General features: G+C 35.1%; 3 protein-coding genes across 3 annotated transcripts; 1 reads left to right on the forward strand and 2 right to left on the reverse strand.

The window, feature by feature from the left end:
- Positions 1-128: 128 nt before the first annotated feature.
- On the forward strand, positions 129-3,085 carry LOC18036012. Its single transcript, XM_006426466.2, has 6 exons — positions 129-435; positions 950-1,080; positions 1,448-1,537; positions 2,004-2,056; positions 2,285-2,387; positions 2,601-3,085. Exons 1-6 carry the CDS (start codon positions 174-176, stop codon positions 2,724-2,726), a joined length of 765 nt encoding a protein of 254 aa, XP_006426529.1. The 5' UTR covers positions 129-173; the 3' UTR covers positions 2,727-3,085.
- Positions 3,086-5,014: 1,929 nt separating this feature from the next.
- On the reverse strand, positions 5,015-10,167 carry LOC18036123 (general transcription factor 3C polypeptide 3). Its single transcript, XM_024180720.1, is given in 14 exon segments — positions 5,015-5,276; positions 5,500-5,612; positions 5,703-5,893; positions 6,134-6,248; positions 6,453-6,576; positions 6,799-6,992; positions 7,103-7,216; positions 7,471-7,552; positions 7,752-7,898; positions 8,051-8,308; positions 8,728-8,923; positions 9,477-9,658; positions 9,745-9,852; positions 9,940-10,167. Coding segments are annotated over 14 exon segments (2,277 nt in total). The 5' UTR covers positions 10,138-10,167; the 3' UTR covers positions 5,015-5,021.
- A 7,711-nt stretch (positions 10,168-17,878) lies between these two features.
- On the reverse strand, positions 17,879-20,506 carry LOC112096780 (protein FAR1-RELATED SEQUENCE 5-like). The gene has a single exon (XM_024180469.1). It carries the CDS (start codon positions 20,504-20,506, stop codon positions 17,879-17,881), a length of 2,628 nt encoding a protein of 875 aa, XP_024036237.1.
- Positions 20,507-25,180: the final 4,674 nt, after the last annotated feature.

Genomic DNA, 25,180 nt, shown 5'->3' on the forward strand with positions numbered 1-25,180 from the left:
ACAAATCGTCTAAAAGAGAAAAATATAAACGACTGTCGTTTGTCCACGCGGCGTAAAACTTTTACGACGCGTCGTCTACATAGGGATATTAACCAACGCAGCCCATCTTCCTTGCGGAAAGCCCATTACCTCCAAATAATAGCAGCTTTCTCTTCCTCGTCATTCCTGAGAAAATGCCTGCGACTACTTGTACCAGTTGTCTATACTTGCCACTTTCATTATCTTCGTCAAGAGTAAGAGCTTCATTCGACACCCAACAAAGACTTTCTTATAATCCAAACGCCCCGAGGAAAATTAAAAAGCCAACCCTTAATCTTAATACCAACAGTAACAGTAACAAAAGTGACGTTGCAATTGCTAAACCTCCAACATCAACCGTCACCCCAACCAGCACAGACCAGTCAGTTTTCGACCTCCTCAAGCACCCAACTCAAGGTATTCACTTAAAGTTCTTTTGTTTGATTGAAAATGAAACGTAAAGCAAGGGAATTTATGAATGTTTTACATTTTTTTTTAATTGAAAATGAAATGATAAGCAAGAGAATTTAGGAGAGTTCTTTTTTTTTTATTAAAAATGAAATGAAAAGCATGAGAATTTAAGTAAAGATGTTATCTTTTTTTTCTTTTTTTTGTGATATCGATAGTGTGAATTCTGTTCGTTTGAGATGAGTTTAGTGTACTGGGAAGTGTTCTCATGTTGTTTATGGTATCTTTTGTGTGGTTTTAGCTCTGTTTGGTGTTTGGGAAGGTTTTAGAAAGTGAAAAGGAAAATGGGTTTGAGTTCTATGGTTTATGTTGTCTTTTTTATAAGCTTGACATAATTCAGCTCATAGCTAAGAAAATAATTGAAAATTTTGACAAAGTTAGGGTCTTACTTGGTTAATAGTTCAGTGGAACTTAAAGCTAATGCAAAAGATAATGATTCAATTTTGATTGGAATTTGATGCAGGGGTGGTTGCAAATTTGGATGAATCTTATATGGGATATGAGAGGTGGCTGCCAAATCCACCAAAAGTGGGGAAACCTCGATCGGTATTCAATGCAGCATCACTAGCATATATCGGTGATTGCATTTACGAGGTATGTTTTCTGTTGATTATTTCATTTGATCAATGCTTGTTGAAATTGTGCTTAATCTACATAATGTAATTGGTCTTTTGTCATCAAACCTTTTGTTGGGATCCATGATGCTGGACTGTTTTTGCATTTTTTTTTTGGAGGGGGGGGGGGGGGGGCTAAGGCACCAATTCATTGTTTTTGTTCTGCTTGATGCCTTCCTTAGAAAGTCAATCCACCTTTTCACTTTTCACGGGCTCTTTTTGCAAGCTACAAGGCACATAAGACTGTTTTTGTTAAGTGGTGCTAACATGAATATTCCTTTTTATTGTCTCTTTTTGCGAATGTAACCTTCATGCTTATCTTACAAGGGTTTTCTCGTACTATGCAGCTATATGCTCGCAGGCACTTTTTGTTTCCTCCACTGAGTATTGAAGAATACAACAATCGAGTAATGGCAGTAGTACGCTGTGAAACACAGGTATCATAGTTTATGTTATGTTGATTTTTGGTTTCTTGTTATAGGAAAATATAGTATGTCTAATTAAGAACTCCAGTCTCACCAGTTATTTGTTAATCTCAACTCATTTTTCACATTTTGTGGCATTCCATTGTGTTTTTAGCAATTGAATTCAAGATTTATTGCTTCAAAATTATTTCTTAGTGATTTTGCACCATGTTTCAGTTTTTTTTTTTCCTTTTTTGACCTTACCATTTTTCAGGATTTTAAAATACTTTGCATTGTATTTTCCAGCTCTAGGGTTAGTTTCTCTGTCCATAATCTACTCATGTAATTTTTACATACCTATTAAAATGAAAATACTGATTGATAAATCTTTTCGCATAAGTTTCTTCGTAAGTCCACTTTAGCGTAAGGCCAGTTTTTGTGCCAATGAGAGTTCTAGATTCATAGTGAAAATTCTAACATTTGTATTTGCCGCATTCAGGATGCATTGCTCCAGAAACTTCTAAATGACAGTTACTTATCAGCGGAGGAAAGGTTAGTAACAGATATAATGCCCTTTGTAAGCTTTCTCTACTTTTGGAATGGGTGACCTGCCTTTAAAGAATTCAGATATGTAGAAGGATATGAAAAAATTCACTTTTAGCTATATCTTCTTGCTGCTAATGCATGTTTTTTAAAAATGAGAAATATGACACTAAAATGGTATTCATTTGTTTATAGGAATTGCGATCTAACTCATTGCATTTGATTTAATTACTGCAGGGATGTTGTACGCTGGGGAAAAAATGTTGGTTCAGCTAATACACGAACAAAAAGACGTGCTGGTGCTGCAGTTTATAATAGAGCCTCGTCATTAGAAACACTAGTCAGTATCCTTGTACCTTGTTTTTCCTTCATTTCTTGTCAGATTGCTAAATGCATTATGATTTACTCTGGGGGTTGTACTAATGGTAAATTAATCAAGGGAAGGAAAACCTTGTTATTCTCCGTACACCAGTCTCCACTGTTTGCTTACTTTTATCTGGTCATAGCTTCTTCTTCACTGCTTGTCTTAACCTATTGACCAATTATGCTGTAGGCTGGTTATCTCTACCTAACAAATGCCAATCGTCTGGAAGATGTAATGTCCAAGCTGGGATTTACAAACGGTTCTTCTACGCAGATGATTTTGGAGGAAGCAAATAGCAAGTTAACAACCGTCTAGAACGTGATTGATTTTTATCTGTCTGTCAGTAGAATTCCTGTTGAACTTGCCAGTGGAGACACTATGTCATGGATAGTCATCCACTGATATGTCATGCATCGTGGCTACTGGACACTGATTTTCTGCACCAGATATGGAAGTTTTGCTCTATAATTTAGGCCTGGAAGTAGAGATTTTCTCCCTGCGTGTTTATATCTGTATAATACAACCATTTGAGTCTACACAGGACATCAGTTTTGAAATTTAAACAATATGATCATATATATAATTAGATTATCTCCTCCAAGATAATGAGCCAAATGCGACCGGTAAGGTTCAAGGTTTGTATATTTCTTGTTCAAGTGCCTGGTACTTACCATCCAAAAGATTAGTGGGATGGCTGTCGCTTAAAAAGTCAGGTCGATGTCTTAAATGAACCAACATTTCAAACAAAGTTCTTTGATCATCTTAAATGATGAAATTGGATTTTCAAATATTGTGTTTAAAATGCTGTGAATGGATGGCTTAGATTATTTGAGATTCTCTTCGTTGATAAAGAGTTTCTTTAGAATGAAAATATGTTCTCTTCTGAACAGAACAACGCCATTGTTCAATCACAGCCAGTGCAAGCTTATAAATTATCAGAACAAGTTATTAAAATATTTTTGTGAATCTATTGAAGGTCAGTTCAATAACAAGTTTACTTATTATCTTCGGTAAAATGCTTCTATAAAAATTTTCAAAAACAACAGCTAATTCTCAAACAGCAAGAAAGAAGCCTTGGGGGACATGATGAGCACAGGGCGCTCTAACTTTGCTTCTTCACCATCTTGAAGATTCACATTAACATCCAAAAGATCAACACCTTGAAATGTTCTGCTAACGGTACCACCAACCTAATCAAACTTATAACGCAGTGAGTAATCAATTTAAATATATTTTTACATGCTCCCTCGTAATGTATAAACAGAAGCTAGCTGATGAGAATTGTTAGATGATTAAATATGTTACCATGTCAACTTGCCAACCTCCACCCATTTGGTAATTGATAGGTTCAGCTCCACCAACATCAAAGCCACCATTGTAGTAGTTAAGCTCATAACTTATACCAGGGTCTATATCCGGAGTTTCATCATCTTGCTTTGGTACCTTAAGTGGTGAACCATAACCAAGCTTCATGATCACCCACATGATGTTACCACATTCACACTGAAAAAGATTCAAACAAAGCATGTATCAGTAGCAAGTGTAAATTAAACATGAGCTGCCGTGCATAGAATTAGAAGCAGTAACTAGTTGAAGACACTCTTTACCGAATGTGAAAAGTGAACGTTAGGGATGTTTTTACATAATATGTTTATAAGTTCCTTGCGCTCAAGTTTCTCTGCTTCATATTCATCTTCATCAAACGAGCTGTCAGAGTTGTACTCTTCAAATGAGTCAGAATCATCATCCTCATTAAGGGGAAATGGAACCCAACTATCATATGCCACATTAGCTTTCACCTTTCGTCTACAACTCCGCCTCTCACAGACCAACTATATGATGCATCATGAAAAAATAGTTAGTACGTAGAAGTAAGAAATAAATAAAGTATATTTTGTGAAAAAAAATAATTGAAAAACAAGAAACTCATTACTTCAAAGTGATAATGATGAGAGGGATGATCGAAGCCATTTTCAAGCTGCAAGTTGGTGCAATTGACCAAAGTTGCTTCGAGTTGGAGCAAATAGAGGACCATAATCTTTTCTTTGAAAATTTCTCAAATCTCTTTTCTCCTTTGAGGAGTATGTGTTTTTTTTTTTTTTCTCACTTATTTTTGTTTGGGACATAAAAACAGCTACTAATTTGTATAATGTAGCTACTAATGTGTACAATGTATGACTCCCTGCCTATGCAACTTTATATAACTGCGTGAACTTGGCAAAACTCTCTATTTGCATGCATATATAATATTTCTCATGTGCATATATATTTGCATTTTACAAATTTCGAACTTAACAAATAAAGTAGCCACATATAAAGCCACAATTAATTCGTTTGTTAGGGAGCCATCCTTGACAAATATGCCAGTGTCAAGCACCGAGTATTTTTTTCACTTATTAACATTCTCCACACGCACATTTTTCTACGTTTCAATTATATAATTCTCTCCAAGTAAGCCAAAATATATAAATTTATCAAAAAACGAAAAGAGAAAAACCTTGATCATTATGCATTATCAAAGCCGGTTAATGAATTTAAAATTGATATAAATAAAATAAAATACACTATCATCATATACAAGCTATTGATGTCATTGTGAAAAATAATTAATCAGAAAGTGCAATGGTCTCTCAAGACCTGCCTGGCAAGATCAACAGCCCCTGATTTTTTGTAAATTAAGTGCAAATTATAAGCTGCTTCCCTGCGAAGGTCAGAGTGACCTGGTTTCCAATCCTCCATGTGGTCTGGAAATCCAGGGATGATGCAATCCTTCTGATACATAGCAAGCACCTTCTCATAATATGATGCAGCAAGAGATACAAGTCCAACATGATGATATGCACGAGCAATATTGTATAATGCCTCCTGCATAAAGTTTTAACAGCAGAAGTTATTGTTACATAAAACATATGAGCATGGTTCAAATATGGTTTTTGCAATTAACCAAACGCTTGTATTGAGTTAACATCTGTGCTTGTAATGGCATTAATATTCAGGTTACCAAACAAACATGACATCTATACAGATGCCACAATGTGTCAATGACAATAAAATGAAATGAAGTGCGCGGGAAAATGGAATAGCAAACCTGGCTATTTTCAGCAAGCCGCAAATTATTATAGAGGAATGCCAAGCCCTGTGCAACACATTGATGCTTGTTTTGAAGTCTAACTCCAAGTGCTAAGTTAATCAAGGCAGTTCCTGTAGGAGAAAATAGAAATTAGAAGGATTTTTTTTTTCTTTTTTTAGTTTCTTTGTTAACTATCAAATATTTTTAATTGGAAAACATACCCACGCAGAGATTAATCAAAGGATTTTCGAGCAATAGCTTATATGCTTCAAGGTATTCTCTAGCAGCATCTTGATGATGACTGATCATAGTAAACTAATGTCCAGAAATGATAATGGGTGGTACGCAATCTCTGTATTTGGCTCGCACATTACGCAGAAGCTTGGCATGCTTCGAAAAGATTTTCTCAAATCTAAAATATCATAAGAAAACTCATCACTGAGTACTTAGATGTCCAAACCAAATTACACATTTAAAAATTTTTAAAGAGGCTTCTGTTTGGTTCTCACAAAATTCTCCCTCCCATGATTGATTTAAAACAGTTAAAGCTTAGATTTCACAAGTGCTTTCTACTGTTTGCAAGACATATTGTGGCAAGTGATAGGAGGCCATTTTTCACTCTTTGTAATGCAAAAATAGTAAGGAGCATTACCTTGATACTAATTTGTAATAGCGGTTCCAGGTAGTGAGGCGGTGGGGATGCAGCTTCACCATGAATCTTACACCATCAAACCAAAGCTTAGGATCCGTAGTGTTGCGTGGAATTTCTGTGCAATTGGAGGAAAAATATGACTTTGCTCAGTAATGCCTCAAAAGTCAGCGTATTTTATCCTTTCTAGAGAAGCAAATATTTAATCTGTTTTAAGATAGAGAAGTCTCTTTGGAAATATGAAAATGGTAAAAAAGCTTGAGCGAAGCATGTTTAGAAACAAGCTAACAAGGAAATATTATTCTCCAAGTTCAAAACTTACGAGCTCCAAGAAAATTCAGCTCCTCCTTCTCAACTGGAAATTTTCCGTACCCCAATTTCAGAATGAGATTAATAATCTTTATTGCATCCTCATATCTATGCAAGGATGTCAATGTCTTACACAACTATTAACAAAAAAAAAATTACAAGTCAGGACCATAACTAAGTGAAACAAGAAGAGAATTTAGAAAAAATCACACAAAAAGATTAAATTCTTTAAGAATGAAAATATCATCCCGAACTTCAGCAAAACAAAACAAGAAAATCAGAAGTTAAAAACCTAAACCAAGATGGTAAAAGAATAAGGACGTAAAAGAACCAAATTAGAGGAAGGGAAAAGTAAAAACATCTATAATAAGCAGACGGTGCTCTTCATGGTTGAATGTTTCTTCTTGATGACTTGATTCACAAACCAAGGGCAAGAGCATATCAACAAAGCCCTCAATCATCCCTTTTGCTTTATATATGCGGCAAAGCTTGATCTTAATTCTTATGTTCAGCCACCAAGCATGAGTTTTATCAGAGTTCACATATTTATTCTCTGTACATATAAGCCACAAGAGAATGTCAAAAATCAAAATGATAATATTGAGCACGGTGGAATATGTTGAACAATTCAGCATAAGGGAAAAATTAGCAGAATAAATTTACCTAAACTCATAGGGGAAGTTAACAAGGAAATTGCTTCCTCGTCCTTAGCATCTTCAAGGAGCAGTGAAGCCAAAGTTAATCGAGCATCAATGTTGTCCTCAAGTGTTTGCAAAGCTGAATTGAAACTTTACTCAGACATTTAACGATAAGTTAACCATCTAAATTGCAAGTTAAAGATCAAAAGCACCTTGAAAAATCAAATTCATTTCATCAGTATGGTTTCTCAACAAAAAAAGCCAGGAAGACCATTCCCATATTTCTGTTGGAAGATTTTCATCAGATAATGTTCTGTATCTTTTCTCGTTTTAAAAATTAGCATATTGAAATTAATACAGTTGAAAACTCTTAATGTTTAGAGTTTCCATTACCTTTATAGAAGTAGATTATTGCTTTGTCTCTTTCTTTCAAGGCCAAGGAACACTCGGCAATTTTCAAATGTAAACAGCCATCCTGCAGCCAAAAAGATAACAAACATATCAGAATGGACGTAATTTGTTTAATTTTTGGAACATTTTTAACAGTAATCAGTCAATTTTGGTTATTTCATTGGTTCTTCTTAAGATTAAAATATGATTTAAGCTTGGTATAAAATATAACAAGTCAAATATCAAGATCAAGAGCATGAGAACTTCTTTGCAGTTCTCCTTACATTGTGAACTCCAGCATTTGCCTCCAACATATGATAGTACTTTAATGCAGTGCTATAAAGCTCGCGATTCTTAAATAAGTCAGCAATTTCATTAATCGACTCAGCATGATCTGAGACATTCTCCCAATGAATTGCAGTTAAAAGAATCTGGAAGTCAAGTGAAAAGATTTACAAGAAGTTAAATCCAAAATATAAACAAGTGACTTCATGCATGCTTACAGAATCCAGAAAAAGTTCGAGGTAGGTTATATACGCAAATTCTTATACAATCCCAAATTAGGGGAAGGACACAAACAAACCTCTGCCTTATCCGTATTCCCAAGTTGAATGTGGCAGATTCCTGCTTTGATTTTCAAAGCCAAAAGTAGCTCTTTACCAGAATAGTAGACCAAGTCAACCAGCTCAATATGTTTAAGCACTCTATCATATGCATTCATTTGCACAAGCATGGATGCTAGCAAATCAATCACACCAAAGTCAGCTTCAGTTGGATGACCTTTAAGATAATCCTCCAAAATGTCAACAGAACTTTCAATCTGACCACTTTTTTGGTACAACTGAAACAGAAAGGATATATTAAATGCCTACTGCATGCAAACATATGAAAAAAGAAATCTCCAGACAGATGAGAATGATATCTGAGTACTTAAAAGTGCTTGAAACATTTAGTGGACAACGCTGTATTGAAATAAGACTGAAATTTTGTGGCACTGGATCAGAGTCTAATTCAGCTAAATATCCAATTTACTCAAAAACTATCCAAGATTAATACACTAAAAATAAGAAAACACATACAACCATAATCATCTTAATCATAATAAGAAAACCCTTGCCAATGGAAGCAGGAAAGCCGTGAAAGAAGCTCTTTGCATGCAGAAGGCACTACCATCCTAAGGATGTACTCTGTCTTGCTTAATAGTGAAGTAAATTCATAAAATCAAATCAGGCTTTTAACAGATAAAGAAAAAGGTAAAACCTTTGCCCCCATCTTCAATGCTTCAATATTCTCGGGACAGAGCTGCACCATTTGTCTATATACATCAGCAGCTCTCTGAAAATTTCCAAGCTCAACATATAGAGATGCAAGATGAAACTTCAGCTTAAAGTCATTAGGATCTGCTTTTACAGCTTCAGAAAGGCAACTCATTGCCCAAGTTGTGTCTCCTTGTTCTCTGTACGGATAAATTCATTAATTAACTCACTCATTCCATTCAATGATTAACTTTAGAAGCCGTAAGCTGAATTCAACATTTGTACCGGCACTTTTCCAACCCGTTCAAAATATTTAAATGATGGCTTCATTTATGAGGTATATTGTCCACGGTGAAAGGAGAGTTTCAATATGAGAAAAAGGGCAAAAGTAAATTCTTCTGTCATTCTTCTAGCAATTTGGTCACACTAAGAAAATTACTATGGTCTAAAGCACAGGTGCAGAGATCACAAACAAATAAAATATTTGCAGGCCTGAATTATTGTTGACATCAATTTATAGGAGTTAGTGTCTCTGATTTCTATATGAATAGGAACCAGAATAGTTCTAAACCTTGTGAGCTTGGCCAGTTCAATTACCAACTCAATCCTGAAAGACCTTGATCCTGATGCATCCCATTGTGCATTAAATATGATAACTTCTCATTAGCATGGTACTAGAACAGAACATTCCCATTTCACAATACGTATCATCATGCATTAAATGATAACGTCATCAACCATGAGAATACTTACATGAGCCAGGGGAAAATGAGTTTCCACAAAGATGAATCTTTTTGTTTATAGCATGCGGCAAGCCAGTAGCAGCCCATGGCTTTTGCAGTATTACCAAGTGCATCGTGGACGAGTCCAAGTATATGATATGAATTAGGCAATTCCTCTTCTAGCCTAATGACTTCATGCAATACAGATATGGCCTGCAACCAAAACCAAGAGGAGTCAGCACATGAACTCTCGGCAACAACTCCCTTCAAAAATAAGAAAACAAAAAAAAAAAGTTCACCTCTTCATAACGACCAAGAGCATAATGAAGTGAAGCATCACCGAGCATCCGTCTAATTTCAGGGCAAACCTTCTTCTTTGATCCCTCTGGCCTCCCTCTTTTCTTAAGCTGCATGATTTCAAAATATATTTCTTTCTATATAAGAATTTACTGTATATTTAACCATGAGAAAACAGAGGGGTATTTCTTGCTTGCCTCTCTTGATCTTTTCCGGGAGCCAAACCCAAAAATTATGGCTTCAAATCGCCGCCGTTCATCATCATTGTCTTGTGATTCCATAGCCATCTTCTTCTTCTTCGCTTCCCCTTCAGTGCAGTCATTGTGATTTTGCAGTGCTGCTTTTCGTTTTCTTTCAGCCAAAGCTTCGTACTCGAGACACTCCTCGTCCTCCATTCTTACAGCATCATCAATACGGCAGCACTTTTGTTTTCCAGGGAAGCAAACGCGGGATTTATATATATATATATATATATATATAGACAGTAGACACAGACACACAAATTCAGCAACGTGAATGTTGTCCCAGTTGCATTCGGAAAAGATTACGACATGTCGTTTCGTTGTGATAAACAGAAAAAAGCTTTGTTTTATTTTCAGTACTACCGTCGTTAGGAAAAACTAGTGGGTGCTGCTGATGTGGTGCTTCCCCAATAAAAATTTGACACATATTGATGTTAATTTCCTTTTTCTTTTATTAAAAGAAAATCACCCCTTTTCATTTAATCTCTTTTTATTGTTCCATTCAAAATATGTTTCTCTAAAAATCGTTTTCAAATTCAAAACTCATTTCTCAATTTTAGAATAAATATAAGTTCCCCTAAAAATCTTCTCATCCAAACACTATAAATTCTTAACCGAAATTTCTCTAATCCGAAATCAACATATTCATTTCTCAAATTTATGTCACAATGCCAATTTCAATATTCTAAAAACTTTCAATAATGAAAGTGTGCTCAAACATATATATACAGCTAGACATATGAGTGGTTTCCAATAAGGGATCCGTCATATTAAAGTCGATGTTGAGTTACAAGATCAAAAATTATATATTTTAATACACTACATGATAAAATATACTGTATTGGAATTAACTGATTTTAGTATAGATAGAAATCCCTGATTAGAACATTCCCATTAGAACATATACAAAAGCTTTGAATAAAAGGGATAATAAGTCGTGAGTCAGCCAAACCTCACTTTCATTTTGTGTAAAGCTCTCGAGATTGAAAATAGACGACTGTACTCAATTTTTCTTCAAAACAATAGCCTCCTTGGCGCTCATGTCTACATTGATATGTGTTTTAAGTATTAACAGCTCCCGACAATAATAACTTAATAAAATTAAGGTATTCATCTAAATTAAGTCTGAGCACATTCTTAAGTGTTGACGGAAGGCTTTTGTTTACCCGTTCATAATAAACTCTAATATATGTTAGCACTGTGCGTTCGTAGTAAACTTTAATATATATGTTGGCACTACTCAATTTCTACTACTTGATATATCTTGATTTTTTATCATGGTGGCTGTATGGCTGATTTGTGCCCTGCTCTAGTCCGTCAGTCATAGCTTCCCGACTTTATTTTTCTTTAGGTTTATTTCATTCTTAATTAATATTGGCCGCAAATAAACTTGTGGGTTTGGTGTCGGGAAGAGATTACGCAAATGTCAATAATTAGATTGAATATTAACACTCACAAACTTCTTGGCGCAGGGGAAAGAATGGTAGACCCAAATGTCAATCCGCTCAACGGGCATGTCGGTGCAAGTAAGAATGGGCGTGCCTTTGATCAGCCCATTAGGATTAGACCCACTAGTCTAGCTGTCAAGGCCCTAGGGATGTCCAAAATGTTTAGCCCGGTCAGGTTTTGGATTTTGCAGGCCGATCCGGGTCCAAATGGTGGAACGAGCGAAGCTTAAAGGTGATTAGTTTAGTTTAGTTCCCCCGACTTCAAGCGCTTGCAGCTGGATGCTGATCCACCTGCAGAAGAAACACCTATCAATAGCATTGATTATTTTAACAACTATCAGTGACCAACTGATGATTTTTACCTAGCAAACTGATAAGAAATTATGTGTACCTAATAAATATTAATCGTCTAAGTAACGGTTAATGCACTATTCAATCAACTTTTTTTATTATAACTCAACACGTCCATTGTTATTTTAATTTCTCCTCACCCTAATCACTCATAGACAAACTTCCATGCGTCCCAAATTTATTATATGTATATACTCTAATCGATCACTTAAGCTTGTAGTCCAATAATATTCATGAATTCGAACCGTAAGAATAGATTTCTTCACGTGTATTAGTGGAAGTAAATTAACTTTAAAAAAAAAAAGGTCTTACACTCCACCCCAAAACCATTTAAAATTAGGGTCATCCTGTGGTGCCACAGTGACACGGTGCCACAGTTTTTTTGTCTTTATTCTGTGAAGCCATTGGATGGTTACTCGTTCAATCCAACGGTTTAAATTAATTATTGGAGAAAGGCCGCGAGAACTGACAACCTTTGTAGCCGGTTTTGGGTGAGTGTAATACCATCTAATAGTGAGCGTGCATTTCAGGATCTTTGATCTACGACATACCGTTTCAGCGATTTCATTTGAAAATCAATCTGTAGACAAAAAGTGAACACACGAAATTGGTATTCCTGGATCGCAATTATTGGTGGAATATTAGCAAACGGTTGATGTGTACATGAATATGTCCGCGCAGTTGTAGGGAGGCGATGGTGAAATAAAAAAAAAAAATTCCCGGCATGTGCATTCGAAGGAATTTCTGATTCTGAAAGTGTGGGCATATCGAATGATCCAACGTAGTAGGTAATTCGATATAAACTTGCAATTTGTTTTAGTTGGAATATTTATAAAAGACGTTTTTAGGGTTAGTTGAATAGTTGGTGGAAGAGTTCAGTAAACGAGTGGTAATGGGGAAAATTTTCGATTAAGTATGTAAACAGGGGTCGTCAAAGAATGTGATGTTACTAGGGAGGACTGATTTGAGGAATCTCACTGCACTAATTGCCGGTTTGAAGGCACAAGAGGGACTTAAAAGTGTTCGACGATGAATTGAAATTTGTTAGTAAGTAAATATCTTTTGTAAGTATCAATTAGTTATATGGGTAATTGATGAGGACATACATTTATGGCATGTTCTTATAATGAAATTGTTAACTTTGTTTTATCTTCTGGTCACCAATAATGTATGGATGAGATGTTAGTGTTCAATTGTTAATTTGATTGTTGGAATCAATTAGCATGAATGTGTTTCTTAGAAAATCAAGAATGTTGATGGGCATTTAATGTGTGAAGCCCCTCGAAATGAGTCTATGAAAATGATTGATTAACATTGTAGACGGTGGCATGGTTGTTACAGATAAGTCTGTTTATAGACTGTGATCTTATTGTTGTGGTTTTACACATACCCTGTAATTAAATTCTGTAAAATCAGAATGGCGCAGTTCGTTAGAAGCACTCATTTATAATTTCAGTGCAGCAATGAAGGTAGGGGAGGTTCGCAAGCGAAAATGTAGGGACGTAAACAGCTTGAACGAAGATATGGAAGGCAATCGAACAATAGAACGTAATACCCATTATGGATTCATCAGCTATTTGTAAGTATGTTTACTATCCGAATAACTAAATTTTATCAATGACGAGTGGATTGGAAATGATTTGAGTTACTTTCAGTGGTGCAACTGTGCGTAAAATGAAGGCAACAGATGCAAACACCAGCATTACAAGAGAGGTGCGTTAAATGGAAATAAAATTTAGTGTACCGCAACACCTTTTTAATTGGCAATAAGGTGTATGTCTGTGTGTTTCTATTAACTGCAGGTTCGAAGGGAAATTGCGACGTCATTTAAAAATTTACCACCAAAGATGAAATGGAAGTACAAAGTCCGAGTCGAACAAGCAGTCAAAGGGGAAGCAACTAACACATATTTTACACGATGTGCACCAGACAGATTGGCAGCAGCTGTTACAAATCTATCTGATGAACAAAGAGCAGCTGTATGTGAAATGGGTATGGGGAGCGTGCTTGAGTTGAATAGTGGTAGGCTGAAAAGGAAGCTTTGTGGTTGGTTGGTAGATAGGATTGATGTATGTAGGCGCGTTGTAGTTTTGAATGGTAATGAGGTAGAGCTCAGTGCTAATAGCTTTGGTCATGTCATGGGATTAATAGATGGGGGCATGCCTTTAAGATTACAGGGTGACATCAAAGAAGTTGAATCATATGTAAAGATGTTCAGTGCATCATCTACAGGAATCAACATCAAGAAATTGGCAGAAATGTTGAGTAATTCGACGGCAGCCGATGATAGGTTCAAAGTCACATTTATGTTGTTTACTCTATATACTGTTCTATGTCCCCCTGGTGGAGTACACATAAGTTGTAATTTCTTATTTTCTTTGAAAGATGTGAACTGTATCCAGAAGAGGAATTGGGCCACATTTTGTTTTCATAAATTTCTTGAAGGCATTACTAGGTACAAGGAAGAGAAATTGGCATACATAGGCGGCTGTCTTTTGTACTTAGAGGTGATATCGCATCTTGGAATGATATAGTGTCAATATTTTCCTTCACTTTGTTCAGTTGAGTAACTGACTATAATTTGCATTGTTGTTTTTGTTTATTCCAGATGCTTTATTTTAATTCTATAGTGTATGGAAAAGTACAAAGAGACAGGTCTATGTGTCCCCTGGCCTTGTGGAACGTAGATGAGATAAAGCGGTTGATGAAATGGATAGAGAATAAAGGTGGTTATAGTAGCGATGAGGTAATCTGAAAAAGGAATTGTAAATTTGTGGGATTCTATGAAAGCAAATAATATGCTTACAATGAAAAACGTGCGATCCATGAATACTGCTTTTCAATATGTCCTTGCTTTACATTTATTGTAGTTGGATGTTACATATATATTTGGTTCAGCACTTTACTTATAACTTCGTACTTGTAAAATTGTTTTACTAGATACGAGTCTGTGCTGCATCTGTAATAAAGGCGAACTCAAGGTCAGATGGATGCAGTATGGCTGTGGAAGAAGATTTTAGAGACTCGGATGTTAGACAGATGACAACAGCCCCGGGAATGACGAAAATAAAGTCAGTTAGTCAATTGGATAAGGCAGTAGTGATATCAAGTAGGCCATCAGGATATGTTGAAAATTTAAAGACGGATGGATCGTGCCGCAGTAACCATGGCAATAACGATAAGGGGAAGGACTGGAGTGATGCAACCAAAGGAGAGGGAGTTTGCACCAACTGTGAGAGTAAGCAATTGTACAAAAGTGCAGCAAGTGGCAGTATGTACCAGAATAATGAAATCAAGGAAAAAGATGTTTGTGAAGATGCACAACATATGGATTTAATTGATGTAGCAGATTTTGTCATGGAGACTCAGACGTCCCCACCATGCAGTGAAAGCTTGCATAGTAACATAAGGATTGAGGTTATCTGTAACTAATAAAAGTTAAATCTGAAATTTGCATCTTCTTTTAGTTGTTTTTGGTTAACCGAATGTAATTTATGTTTTATAATTTTGTAATTATTATGAGGAAAATATGTTGCAGGAGCCTGCTGTGGTGCAGAAGTGTTCAGAACCGAATAAAAAGACTGGGAATGTAGTCCATCCAAAGTCACCACTTAATCAGATAGGTGCTGGCAGAGCACGTTATCGGGTTGGACCATATGTGATGCAAAGACCTTTGAGTACTGATGACGAGATGTTGATTAACTTCTGCATGGATGAAAATTTGAATAAGGGGTAACGTATTACTTATGTCGTTGAATTAGTACTGGCATTCATATAAAAAGTTACTTGATTGTGTTTGAGCTTCGAATAAACGGACTTAATTGTAGGAAATCAATAATTATGGCAAAAATGTCTGCATGATAGATTTTCCGTTGCAGGGAAATAGTTTTTAAGACGAACTTCAATTGCATCAGCAGACATGATATTATGTGTCTCTCTCCTAGAAGTACAATCAATGTGAAGGTACAACCACCTTCTGTCAAGTGCTGTACTTGTATGAATAATACATACACATTTTATAATGATTGCTCTTGGAATTTAATGGGGCTTGACGTTTTTGTTATTTGTTTATATGTTGAATGAAGTGAATACCCCTTACATGCAAGTGTTAATACTCGTACTTTTCAGATTGTTTCTGCTGTCTCAGAATTGTTATCTGCGAATGCGAGTGTAAACGTGGGAAACAGTAATTTCAGCCTTTTTCTGCCAGCGTATTCTGCTGTAAGGACTTTGTGTTATATTGCAATATTAAAATTTTATCCCCTAAGGGACAGTTTAACATAAAATTTCGTGTGTTCATTCAATATGGTGCATCTGTTTACTATGCATGTAAGTTGAGATATTGTTCTTGTAATTACATTTAACTAGAGCATTACAAATATTTGTTATTCAAGTTTGGCAACCCACTATTTCCATTGCCTATAATTTTAGTTTCGGCTGTGATAGCGTTGATGTTCTATAAACTGTACAGTTGCACGATAACATCAGTGGGGACCCCACAGACCTTACTTTTGGTATTAAACAATTTATCAGTGGTGATTTATACCTGGCGAATATTGGTTCGTGTAAGCAAGTAAGCATTTTTTACTTAAGCAATCAGCAAACCTCGTTTTTAGTTAATTTTGATGTTATCTGTCAGTTTATTTCACCCTGGTATTGCAATCATCAATAGATTTTTGTCCCGGTGAACCATGGTTTTACACACTGGTACTTATTGGTTGTATTAATATACGAAATGCGGGTGGAGATATGGGATCCACTGCCCACTGCAATGAAGTCACAAATGTTCGTTGTTGAATGCAAACGAGCGGTGAGTTACCAATGTAGATGCCAATCGAGTGTACTTTGTTGCCAAAAAAAATTACTTATAAATGAACCATTGTTGTTGTAAATAATCCTCCTTTGTTTTAAAAGGAAGTGTCAAATATTACTATTGTTATTACTGCAATCTATCGATTGACGGATGTTCCTGCAGCTACAATTCATTGAGATGGCGTTGCAACATTGTGGCTCAAATTGTTTATCGGGAAGGTTAAACATGAGCGAGTTCGTAATCCAGCTTTGTACCAGGCAGGCCAGTATACGTAACGAATCTGATTGTGCACTATATGTTATGTTGATGATGGAGAGACATAAAATGTGGTCATGCCTTTCGGAGGCAGAGGTGCGTAACATTTTTAACTGTTCAATGCTATAACCCAGGCCGTTAATATTAATTATGTATCCATTCAATTTTTGCTGCCTTGTACTTATTGTGTTTGTTCATTTCATTCAGATAAAGTTTGATTCAGATAGTGAGAGGGCACGCATTCTGATAGATCTCATGACATACAGTTTCAACTGTTTGAAGGACAATGTTCGTTTGAAGGCTGAGAAGCATCGATCGCGTGTTGACGATGAAGCCCATTCAATTTATGAAGCGATTGAAAAGAAGCGCGTACGACAGCTTCGGAGTGCGAGCCAAATGGGGCATGGTCGCCGCCATTAGCTGCATTTGATTTGACGTTCTATTGTATAAGTGCATCCATGCTTTCCGAAAAGAAAAAATTACTGGGTTTGACAGTTGCAGTTCATCATTCCAAAAAGCACAATCAACCACTGACAATTGTGAGTGATAAACAACTTATGTTTTGTTGCTGGCATATAACAATAAAGTTTCCATCGTGGATGCCGCAGTGTCTCACTACTGAACTTAATCATTTATGAGTTTACATTGCCGTCAATTTTTAATTTGTCAAGACGGCTGTTCCTGGAGTATTATATCAGTACATGCTGTTAGCTGAAATAACATCTTCTCTGAATTCTGCATATTATATGATACTGATACTTTGGCCTGGCCAAGTTACTGAAATATTCATTTTATGTTGTAGTCCTGAGGAAGATGCTTTATGTAGTAATTGAACTCAACGAGGGATTGAATGAAGTTACGCAAGTTGTGCTTATTTAAGCTTGGCATAGGTATAAAAATTGTTTCTCAACTGCCTCTTAAATATTCTTTTTTTTTGTTGCAAAATTAACGGATACAGTGGGAGCAAAAAAATAGTTGTATTAAATCCCCAACCTCTAGATCTTTTTGGAGTAGCGCCAATATTCTTTTACAAATTCCAAATGTGGGCGTAGTTAGTTGGTGTAGAAGATGAGGTTGCAATGCAGTTGGATACACTTGCAAAGGCACTTGTGTTTAGAGTTGGGTCGGTTGATTGACTTGCTGTACTGGCTGAAAATTGCTGGAACCATGACTCTGATGTAGGAGAAAATTGTCTACCATTTTCTCCTATTTGCTGCCGCGACATAACGTTAAGGTATCGTGTGGGTTGTTGCGGCGCCTGGTTTGTGTCTGCTGCGTCTGTCGCATTTGGTCCCATTACATTACTACCACAAAAAAATTGCATGCAATGGCTTGAACAGTCATCCAGCTGCTGTCTTGTCCCTCCTCGTTTTTTGCACTTTCTAACATTGTGCCCTCGCTGACCACATCTGCTACATTTTCGTTGTTGTGGTTGTCCCATCTTCGTTTTTTTAACTGAACCTTTGGTAAGAACAACTTCCGGATCTTGTACTACTGTGTCTCTCCTCGCTAAAGGTTGCCTTGCTGGTTCTTCGGTGTGAGACATTGCCTGCAACTTCAAAGTCAACTGGTGAATATCTGTAATTGCCACATTGTATGCGGCCAAACTTAATCCAGCGAATCTTAGCAAACTTCGACATGCTGCATATATTTGGCCAATACGAGCCTGCTCCGTCATGTAATGTGATTTATTACAACTTATATCGGACGAAGTGTGAGCTTTTATCTTTGCAGCTTTACTCCATCGAGAAAGAATCATCGAACTTGGAATTTCTGTCATATTCTGAGCCTTGCACACAACAAATGAATGCGAGCATGGAATTCCAATTGTCTCAAGCAACTTGCAGGTGCAGGATAAGGTTTTGCTGGTCTCATTAATCACTACTTTCACCTCTTTTCCAACCGATCCAAACCGCCTAACCCTGTACGTTGTTGACATTATATCCCGGTCACACATTTCTGTAGTTAACAACGCTTCCTTGTCGATTTCTTCTCGTACGAGGCGAAACATGGCCCTTGTGAACTTTTCAGCTGCTTGCTGCTCATACATCTTTAAATGTGTAACCAAAACAGGACGTCCATCAGAACTGTTAAAGTCATCCTTCCCCTCTGCTTCCCTTTGTCGATCCATTAGTCGGTCCATCTGTTTAACAAATTCTATCAATCGGAGCCTTCTATTCACGTAATGGTTTAGATACGCATTCATTCCTTCTGACCTTTGAGTGCTTCGCATTCCCCCAAAAAACTTTCCACGCAAATAAGCCTCAGCCCACATATGTCTATCTTCAAACATCTTAACAACCCATTCATTTGCGGCAACATTATGGTTATCCACCATCAATTTCCATTTTCGGTCAAATTCTTCTTTTGTGTAAGCGTTCATCATGCAGCGGCGGAATTCCGTTGTAAATTCAGGGTTTTGAATATTTGTTTGAGCATTTCGGACCAAATGCCAGCAACACAACCTGTGTGAAGCTTCTGGAAATGTCTTGCTTATTGCATTTCGCATTGCTTTGTCCCCGTCGGTTACAACTGTCCTCGGATGCTTGTTGTTCATTGCTGTCATCAATGTCTCTAACAACCATGTGTACGTGTGTTCTGTCTCATCTGACAACAGAGCAAACCCGAATACAATTGTTCGCCGATGGTGATTTATCCCCAAAATAACCACGAAAGGCTTCCGATATGCATTGGTCTTGTAAGTTGCATCGAATGCAATAACATCACCAAATAATGCATAATCTGCGCATGATCCGCCATCGCACCAAAACAAGTCCCCAAGTCGATTGGAACTAGTGATTGTGAAGTCATAAAAGAATGACGGATCCGAGCTTTTTCTTCCATCAAGATATGATAGGCATGTCTCAGCGTCTGATTCTTTCAACGATGCATGCCTCGTGGCAGCCAGCCTATTTTCAACATCCCTCCTATTATACCCAACCTTGTCGTAACCTCCTGATCTGTCAACCATAAACTCGTGAATTTGAGATGGCTTCACGCCCACTTTATGTAATGATAAAGCTGCTGACAAGTCGGGACCCGTCACTCCTCTGTGAGACCTAATGTGGTGCACTAGCTGAGGCGGTGTTAAGTTGTGATTGTGGACGCGTTGAAGAAAACTACACGCCCATCGGCCAGTATCTTCATTGTAAATAACTCGAAATTGTGCTCTGCATCCCGTCCTTGTAACAGCCTTGGCTTCTCGCCCTCTGCATCTGTTTTCCATGTGCTTTGCAGCCCTGAATCCCTGTCGGCTGCAAACCCACGTTCTGCCAGTGATATTCCCCTTCACATTTCTGCGTTTATTGTGTTTCCGAATGCCGAAGCCAACTGTCCTTGCATATTCTTGGTAGCATATGCCAGCCTCCTCTTCACTTGCGAATTCTTTTGCTAACATTTCCGGAAGCGCACTCTCAGCCTCACTACAATCTTCAGTACACTGCTGTTGTTGAGTATCGTTCTCCAACTGACCACTTCCTCCACGGTTGTCGCCTTCGATGTTCAACTGCGGTTCAGCCACCATTCCTGCCCCTTCATTGTCTGTCTCCACTTCATTGTGAGCTGATGCATCTGAGCTGCGTTCATCGTCGGAAGTTACATTAATCTGGTACTGCATATCATCTCCGTCATACAATCCTTCGTCTGAATCAGTCATTGTGGTCATAGGTTCACCATCAGATAACGTCAAATTTCAGGTGGTTGAGATATTTTCTTCCTCTGTTAAAATATGTTTTGTCCGCAAGTTTATTCTTCTGCTTTCAGTACCTTCTACGAAACTTCTTTCAATAGGGTAGGCGGCACAAAGAAGCTTCAAGTTGGTGTCTTTTCCCGCGTGCAAGGATTTTTAAAACGCGAGGGAGCCCTTCACTTACCGCAGCCCAGCAGTTCAGCCCCGTCCCTTGGCCACTAAGACACGTGATATCATTCCCGAAGAAAATAATAAACTGGGTTATTTTTATAAACTTCCCCTGAGGTTTGAGGATGTTGCTAGTAGATGGGGAAACTTATTTTAATTTTAAAAGACCCCGTACCATAATTTATCTGGGGTTTTTATTTTTATTGACTAACTGTTCACTTTGATAAGACAATATTACCCGTAATAATAATTTATAGACTGACACAACTAAAGTACAAGGGCTGAAGCTTATGATGCGTAAATCACTGACTTTATTAACATTTTCGTCCTTTACAAGTACAAATATTCACAATTTTATAAGTAAATAAAACAATTATGTTCACCATGATCAAGTTTTTTATCTTTCCTTACAATATTAAAAAAAAAATTACATATGTGCAAATTTATCAAAATTATGCTAGTATTTTTCTAATAAATTTTCTGGTTTTTCTCAGTCAATTCGCTGTGATTTTGTGTATGGCGCTTGCCGGAAAACGGTAACGAAACATTTTGAATGGGTAATGACGGGGATTGATAGTAAAAGTTTGTATTTCTTAAATTTTTTTACATTTGACAACTCACTAATTCATGTGGGGTCTGCCTACCGTGCAACAGGGTACCACGGAATTTTGTCTTTTTCCAACAATTACACTACACTACCCTATATTTATAAGAAAACTGAATAGATACTATAAGTTATAAATTTAGGGTAGTATAGGTCCTTTTCTCTGGATAAAATTATAAAATGACTTTTGAAATTTTTTTTAACTGTTATTATTATTATTTATTAATGTCATTATTATTATTATAATATTATTATTATTAAAATTTATTATTTTAATTGTTATGATTGCTTTATCAGTTATCATTATTATTATTATTTATTAATTTTATTACCGTCACTATTTTTAAAATATATTAAATTTATTACTGAATTATTATTGAATTATTATTTTATTAATATTAATAAATTTATTAATCTTATTATTCTAATTATTATATTTATATTAATGTTGTCGTCGTCGTCGTCATCATCATTAAACTTTATAATTTTTTTTTGTTTTGACTATTAAATAATACCACTGTCATTATTATTATTTTGCCTTAATTAAGCATTACATATATTTTAATTATTTTTTAATTTTTATTAATTATAATAAAAATAAAAAAAATAAATTATACTATAATATTATTTTATTATATCATATTATATTTATGTAAAAATAATTATGCAAATAATAATTTAATATAATTAATAATAAATTTAAATAATTTTAGTTTAATTTTAGTACAAAATTAATGCAGTACAGGATAATACCAATTACCAAATGTTGTATAATTTTATTATAATTATTATAATATACTGCTAATGTAATATAATATAATATAATACATGTGCATTACATAATATAATATAATATAACATAATATAGTGTGCCAAACGGACCTTTAACTTTTTTATTGATGATGGTCTAGAGGGATGTAGAGAAAGTAAAAATAATCGTGGTAGATCTTTTACAATGGTTGATTAGCTATCATCACAAAGTTTAGGCTAATACAATAAAAATTAACCAACTACCCTATATTTGAAAGAGCATTTGGAAATCAATAAATTTACTATTCAATTATTTTTAATCAAGAATAAATAATAAATTATCATTACAACAAGATTCACAAGCTCAAATATCTTAAAAAAATGATAATTCTCAACAAATATGAAGCTCAAATGCTTTTGAAATATTCTTAAAAAAATAAACTAACTTCCTTTTATGTTATTCTTTATTTATCTTTCTATAACTTTGTTGGGCTATATATATATTGATATTTTATAGGTAAATTAACATATTGTATGTATAAATAAACTAACATGTCAACTAATGCTAAAAACAAAAATGTAATAAAAGAGTAAAGTTTTGTAATATTAAAATAATAAAATTTTACAACCTAAGACTTTTTACATGTTTCTTATTTTGAAATTTCACCTTTTTATTTTATAATTTTCTAAAGTATCAAGGTTAATAACCTATATTCTTAAAACATATTCAATTTATTTATTTTACATTAAATATATATTATTTATCAAAAAATATTATTTACATTTATCAAATTTTCATATGTTTAAAAATTGTATGTGATATTACATTATTATATTTACACCATCAATTATTTTTATGATCAAATTAAGTCAATGGATCAAACTTTAAAAAATTTAAAACAACAGAAATTATGTAAGTAAATATTTAAAAACTTTTAACTTTTATGATTTTGTAATAAACAGTAGGGACTTAAGTGTTAATAGCCAATTGAACACATCCTGGCCGTTGAACACTTTAACCGTTGATCCATTGGCTGAGTTGAAAAAAGACAAAAAATGGGATACCGTGCAACTGTTGCACGTTAGGCGGACCCATTCATGTGTAGGTCTATTTCAAATATGTTTTTGTTTATAGAGGTTGTTGGAAAATGCTCATGATGCATGTTGAATGGGTAATGATGGGGATGGGCAGTAAAAGTTGCTTGTGTTATTTGAGCTTCCAAAATCCATTAAGGTAGCGTTTACTTTTTGAATTGGATTGGGAATCATGAGGAGTGGGAATCCTAGGATTTGGAGTGTGGAGTGGGAGTGGGAGTAAGTTGTTTACTTACACTAGAATGGGAGTATGGAATAGATATCAGAATCCAATTTATGTGTTTACTTTGTCTTGGATTGGGAGTAAATAGTTTTAAATATCTTATAAATCCTTATTTAAAGAATTATAGTTTTTAATTACAAAACTAATAAAAAAATATATTTAATGAATAATATTTATTTTATTATATTTGTAAATTTATTATAATTATTAATATTCTTAATTATGAACAATAAATTATTAATTTTAATTTTAATATAAAATGAAACCTTATTTTATTTTATTTAATATAATTATATTAAATTTATTATTATATAAAATAATAATATAATATTATTTAGTACAAAATTAATATTTTCTTAGAATAAACTATTTATTATTATTAATATTAAATAAATATAGTACTATTATTTTTAAAATAAATATCATAATATTATATTTATTAATTCTCTATTAATATAATAATATTATTTAAAAATAATTTTAACTTAGAATCAATGCAAATTATTATTTAGTTAAATATAATATTATTATTTAAATAAATATTATTTTATTTTATTTTATTAATTATAAAATATTAAATTAAATTAAATTAAATTAAAAGTGAAAGGTAAAAAGGGGAGAGGTGGGAGTGGATTCCCACTCCCACCTCCCCCAATGGGAGTCCCACTCCCACTCCCCACTCCAAAAATGAGTGGGGCCCACGGAGTGGGATTCCCAATCCGTGGCCATTTTAAGGAAGTAAACGCTGGAGTGGGAGGAATCCACACTCCTCACTCCCACTCCAGCAAGTAAACACAGCCTAAGAGTAAAGGGGAAGAAGAAATGCAAATTGTGTGTATGTGTGCCGCTTGTGAGCCTTAAATTAATGTGCTAACCAATGGTTATATTGGGAATTTATATATATATATATATTAAGTTTTAAATTTACTTTTTTTAAGATGTTAAAGACATATCATAACTTGATCCTGGTTAAAATATTTGTTTTAATTACTTATGAAATTGTAAATATTTGGAATTGTAAAGGGGGAAAATGTCAAAAAAATATAGGCAGTTCCCCTTACGCATCATACGTTTCAGCCCTTGTACTTTAGTTGTGTCAGTCGCTAAATTATTATCAACATGGGTAATATTGTCTTTTCAAAGTCAACAGTTAGTCAATAAATTTTTTAACTTATGGTACGGGATCGTTTACAGATAAAATAATGTGAACCCATGTACTTGCAACAACCTCCAACCTCAGGGGAGGTTTTTAAAAATTACCCTTAATAAACTGTAGCATTTTAGGGTGACCCTTAAAATGTAGGGTAGTGTTGTGTAATTGTATAAAACAGAAAAAATTCAGTGGTGCCGTTAATCTGTTACACGGTAGGCGGACCCTTGTCATGTGCCCTAATATGAGGACTAACTTCAAGTGGTGCATTACTAATCCAAGGCGTGACATTAATACTTGCTTGCCACTTATTATTTGATGGCATTTGCTATAATGTGTACTTGGTAACGGATGTTTAATGCTTCATCAACATTTTGCACGTTGTAACACCACCCATTTTTTGTTTCATCTACGCTTGTGCATTCCTGAGTTGGAACTCCTTTTATTCCTTATAAAACCACAACTATTCATGGACACTCCAAAATTTTTACGTGAGTCACATACAACGTTTAACACTTAGTTACTGTTACGGTTTGAGGTTGTCAATAAGTAATATTACATTTTCGTTACAGCAGCGATTACCAAACGGGCAGGTCGCATAACTGGCTTTCTGTTTCAGCTATCATCAATCATTCAGGTGCATCAACAAAG

The sequence above is a fragment of the Citrus clementina genome, unplaced genomic scaffold, assembly GCF_000493195.1.
Source record: "Citrus clementina cultivar Clemenules unplaced genomic scaffold, Citrus_clementina_v1.0 scaffold_7, whole genome shotgun sequence".
Classification (NCBI taxonomy): domain Eukaryota; kingdom Viridiplantae; phylum Streptophyta; class Magnoliopsida; order Sapindales; family Rutaceae; genus Citrus; species Citrus x clementina.

Coding starts and splice junctions, on each gene's coding strand:
- LOC18036012 (XM_006426466.2), top strand. CDS start 174: ATGCCTGCGACTACTTGTACCAGTTGTCTATACTTGCCACTTTCATTA. Junction 1,538..2,003: donor TAGTACGCTGTGAAACACAG/GTATCATAGTTT, acceptor TGCCGCATTCAG/GATGCATTGCTCCAGAAACT. Junction 2,388..2,600: donor CCTCGTCATTAGAAACACTA/GTCAGTATCCTT, acceptor ATTATGCTGTAG/GCTGGTTATCTCTACCTAAC.
- LOC112096780 (XM_024180469.1), bottom strand. CDS start 20,506: ATGACTGATTCAGACGAAGGATTGTATGACGGAGATGATATGCAGTAC.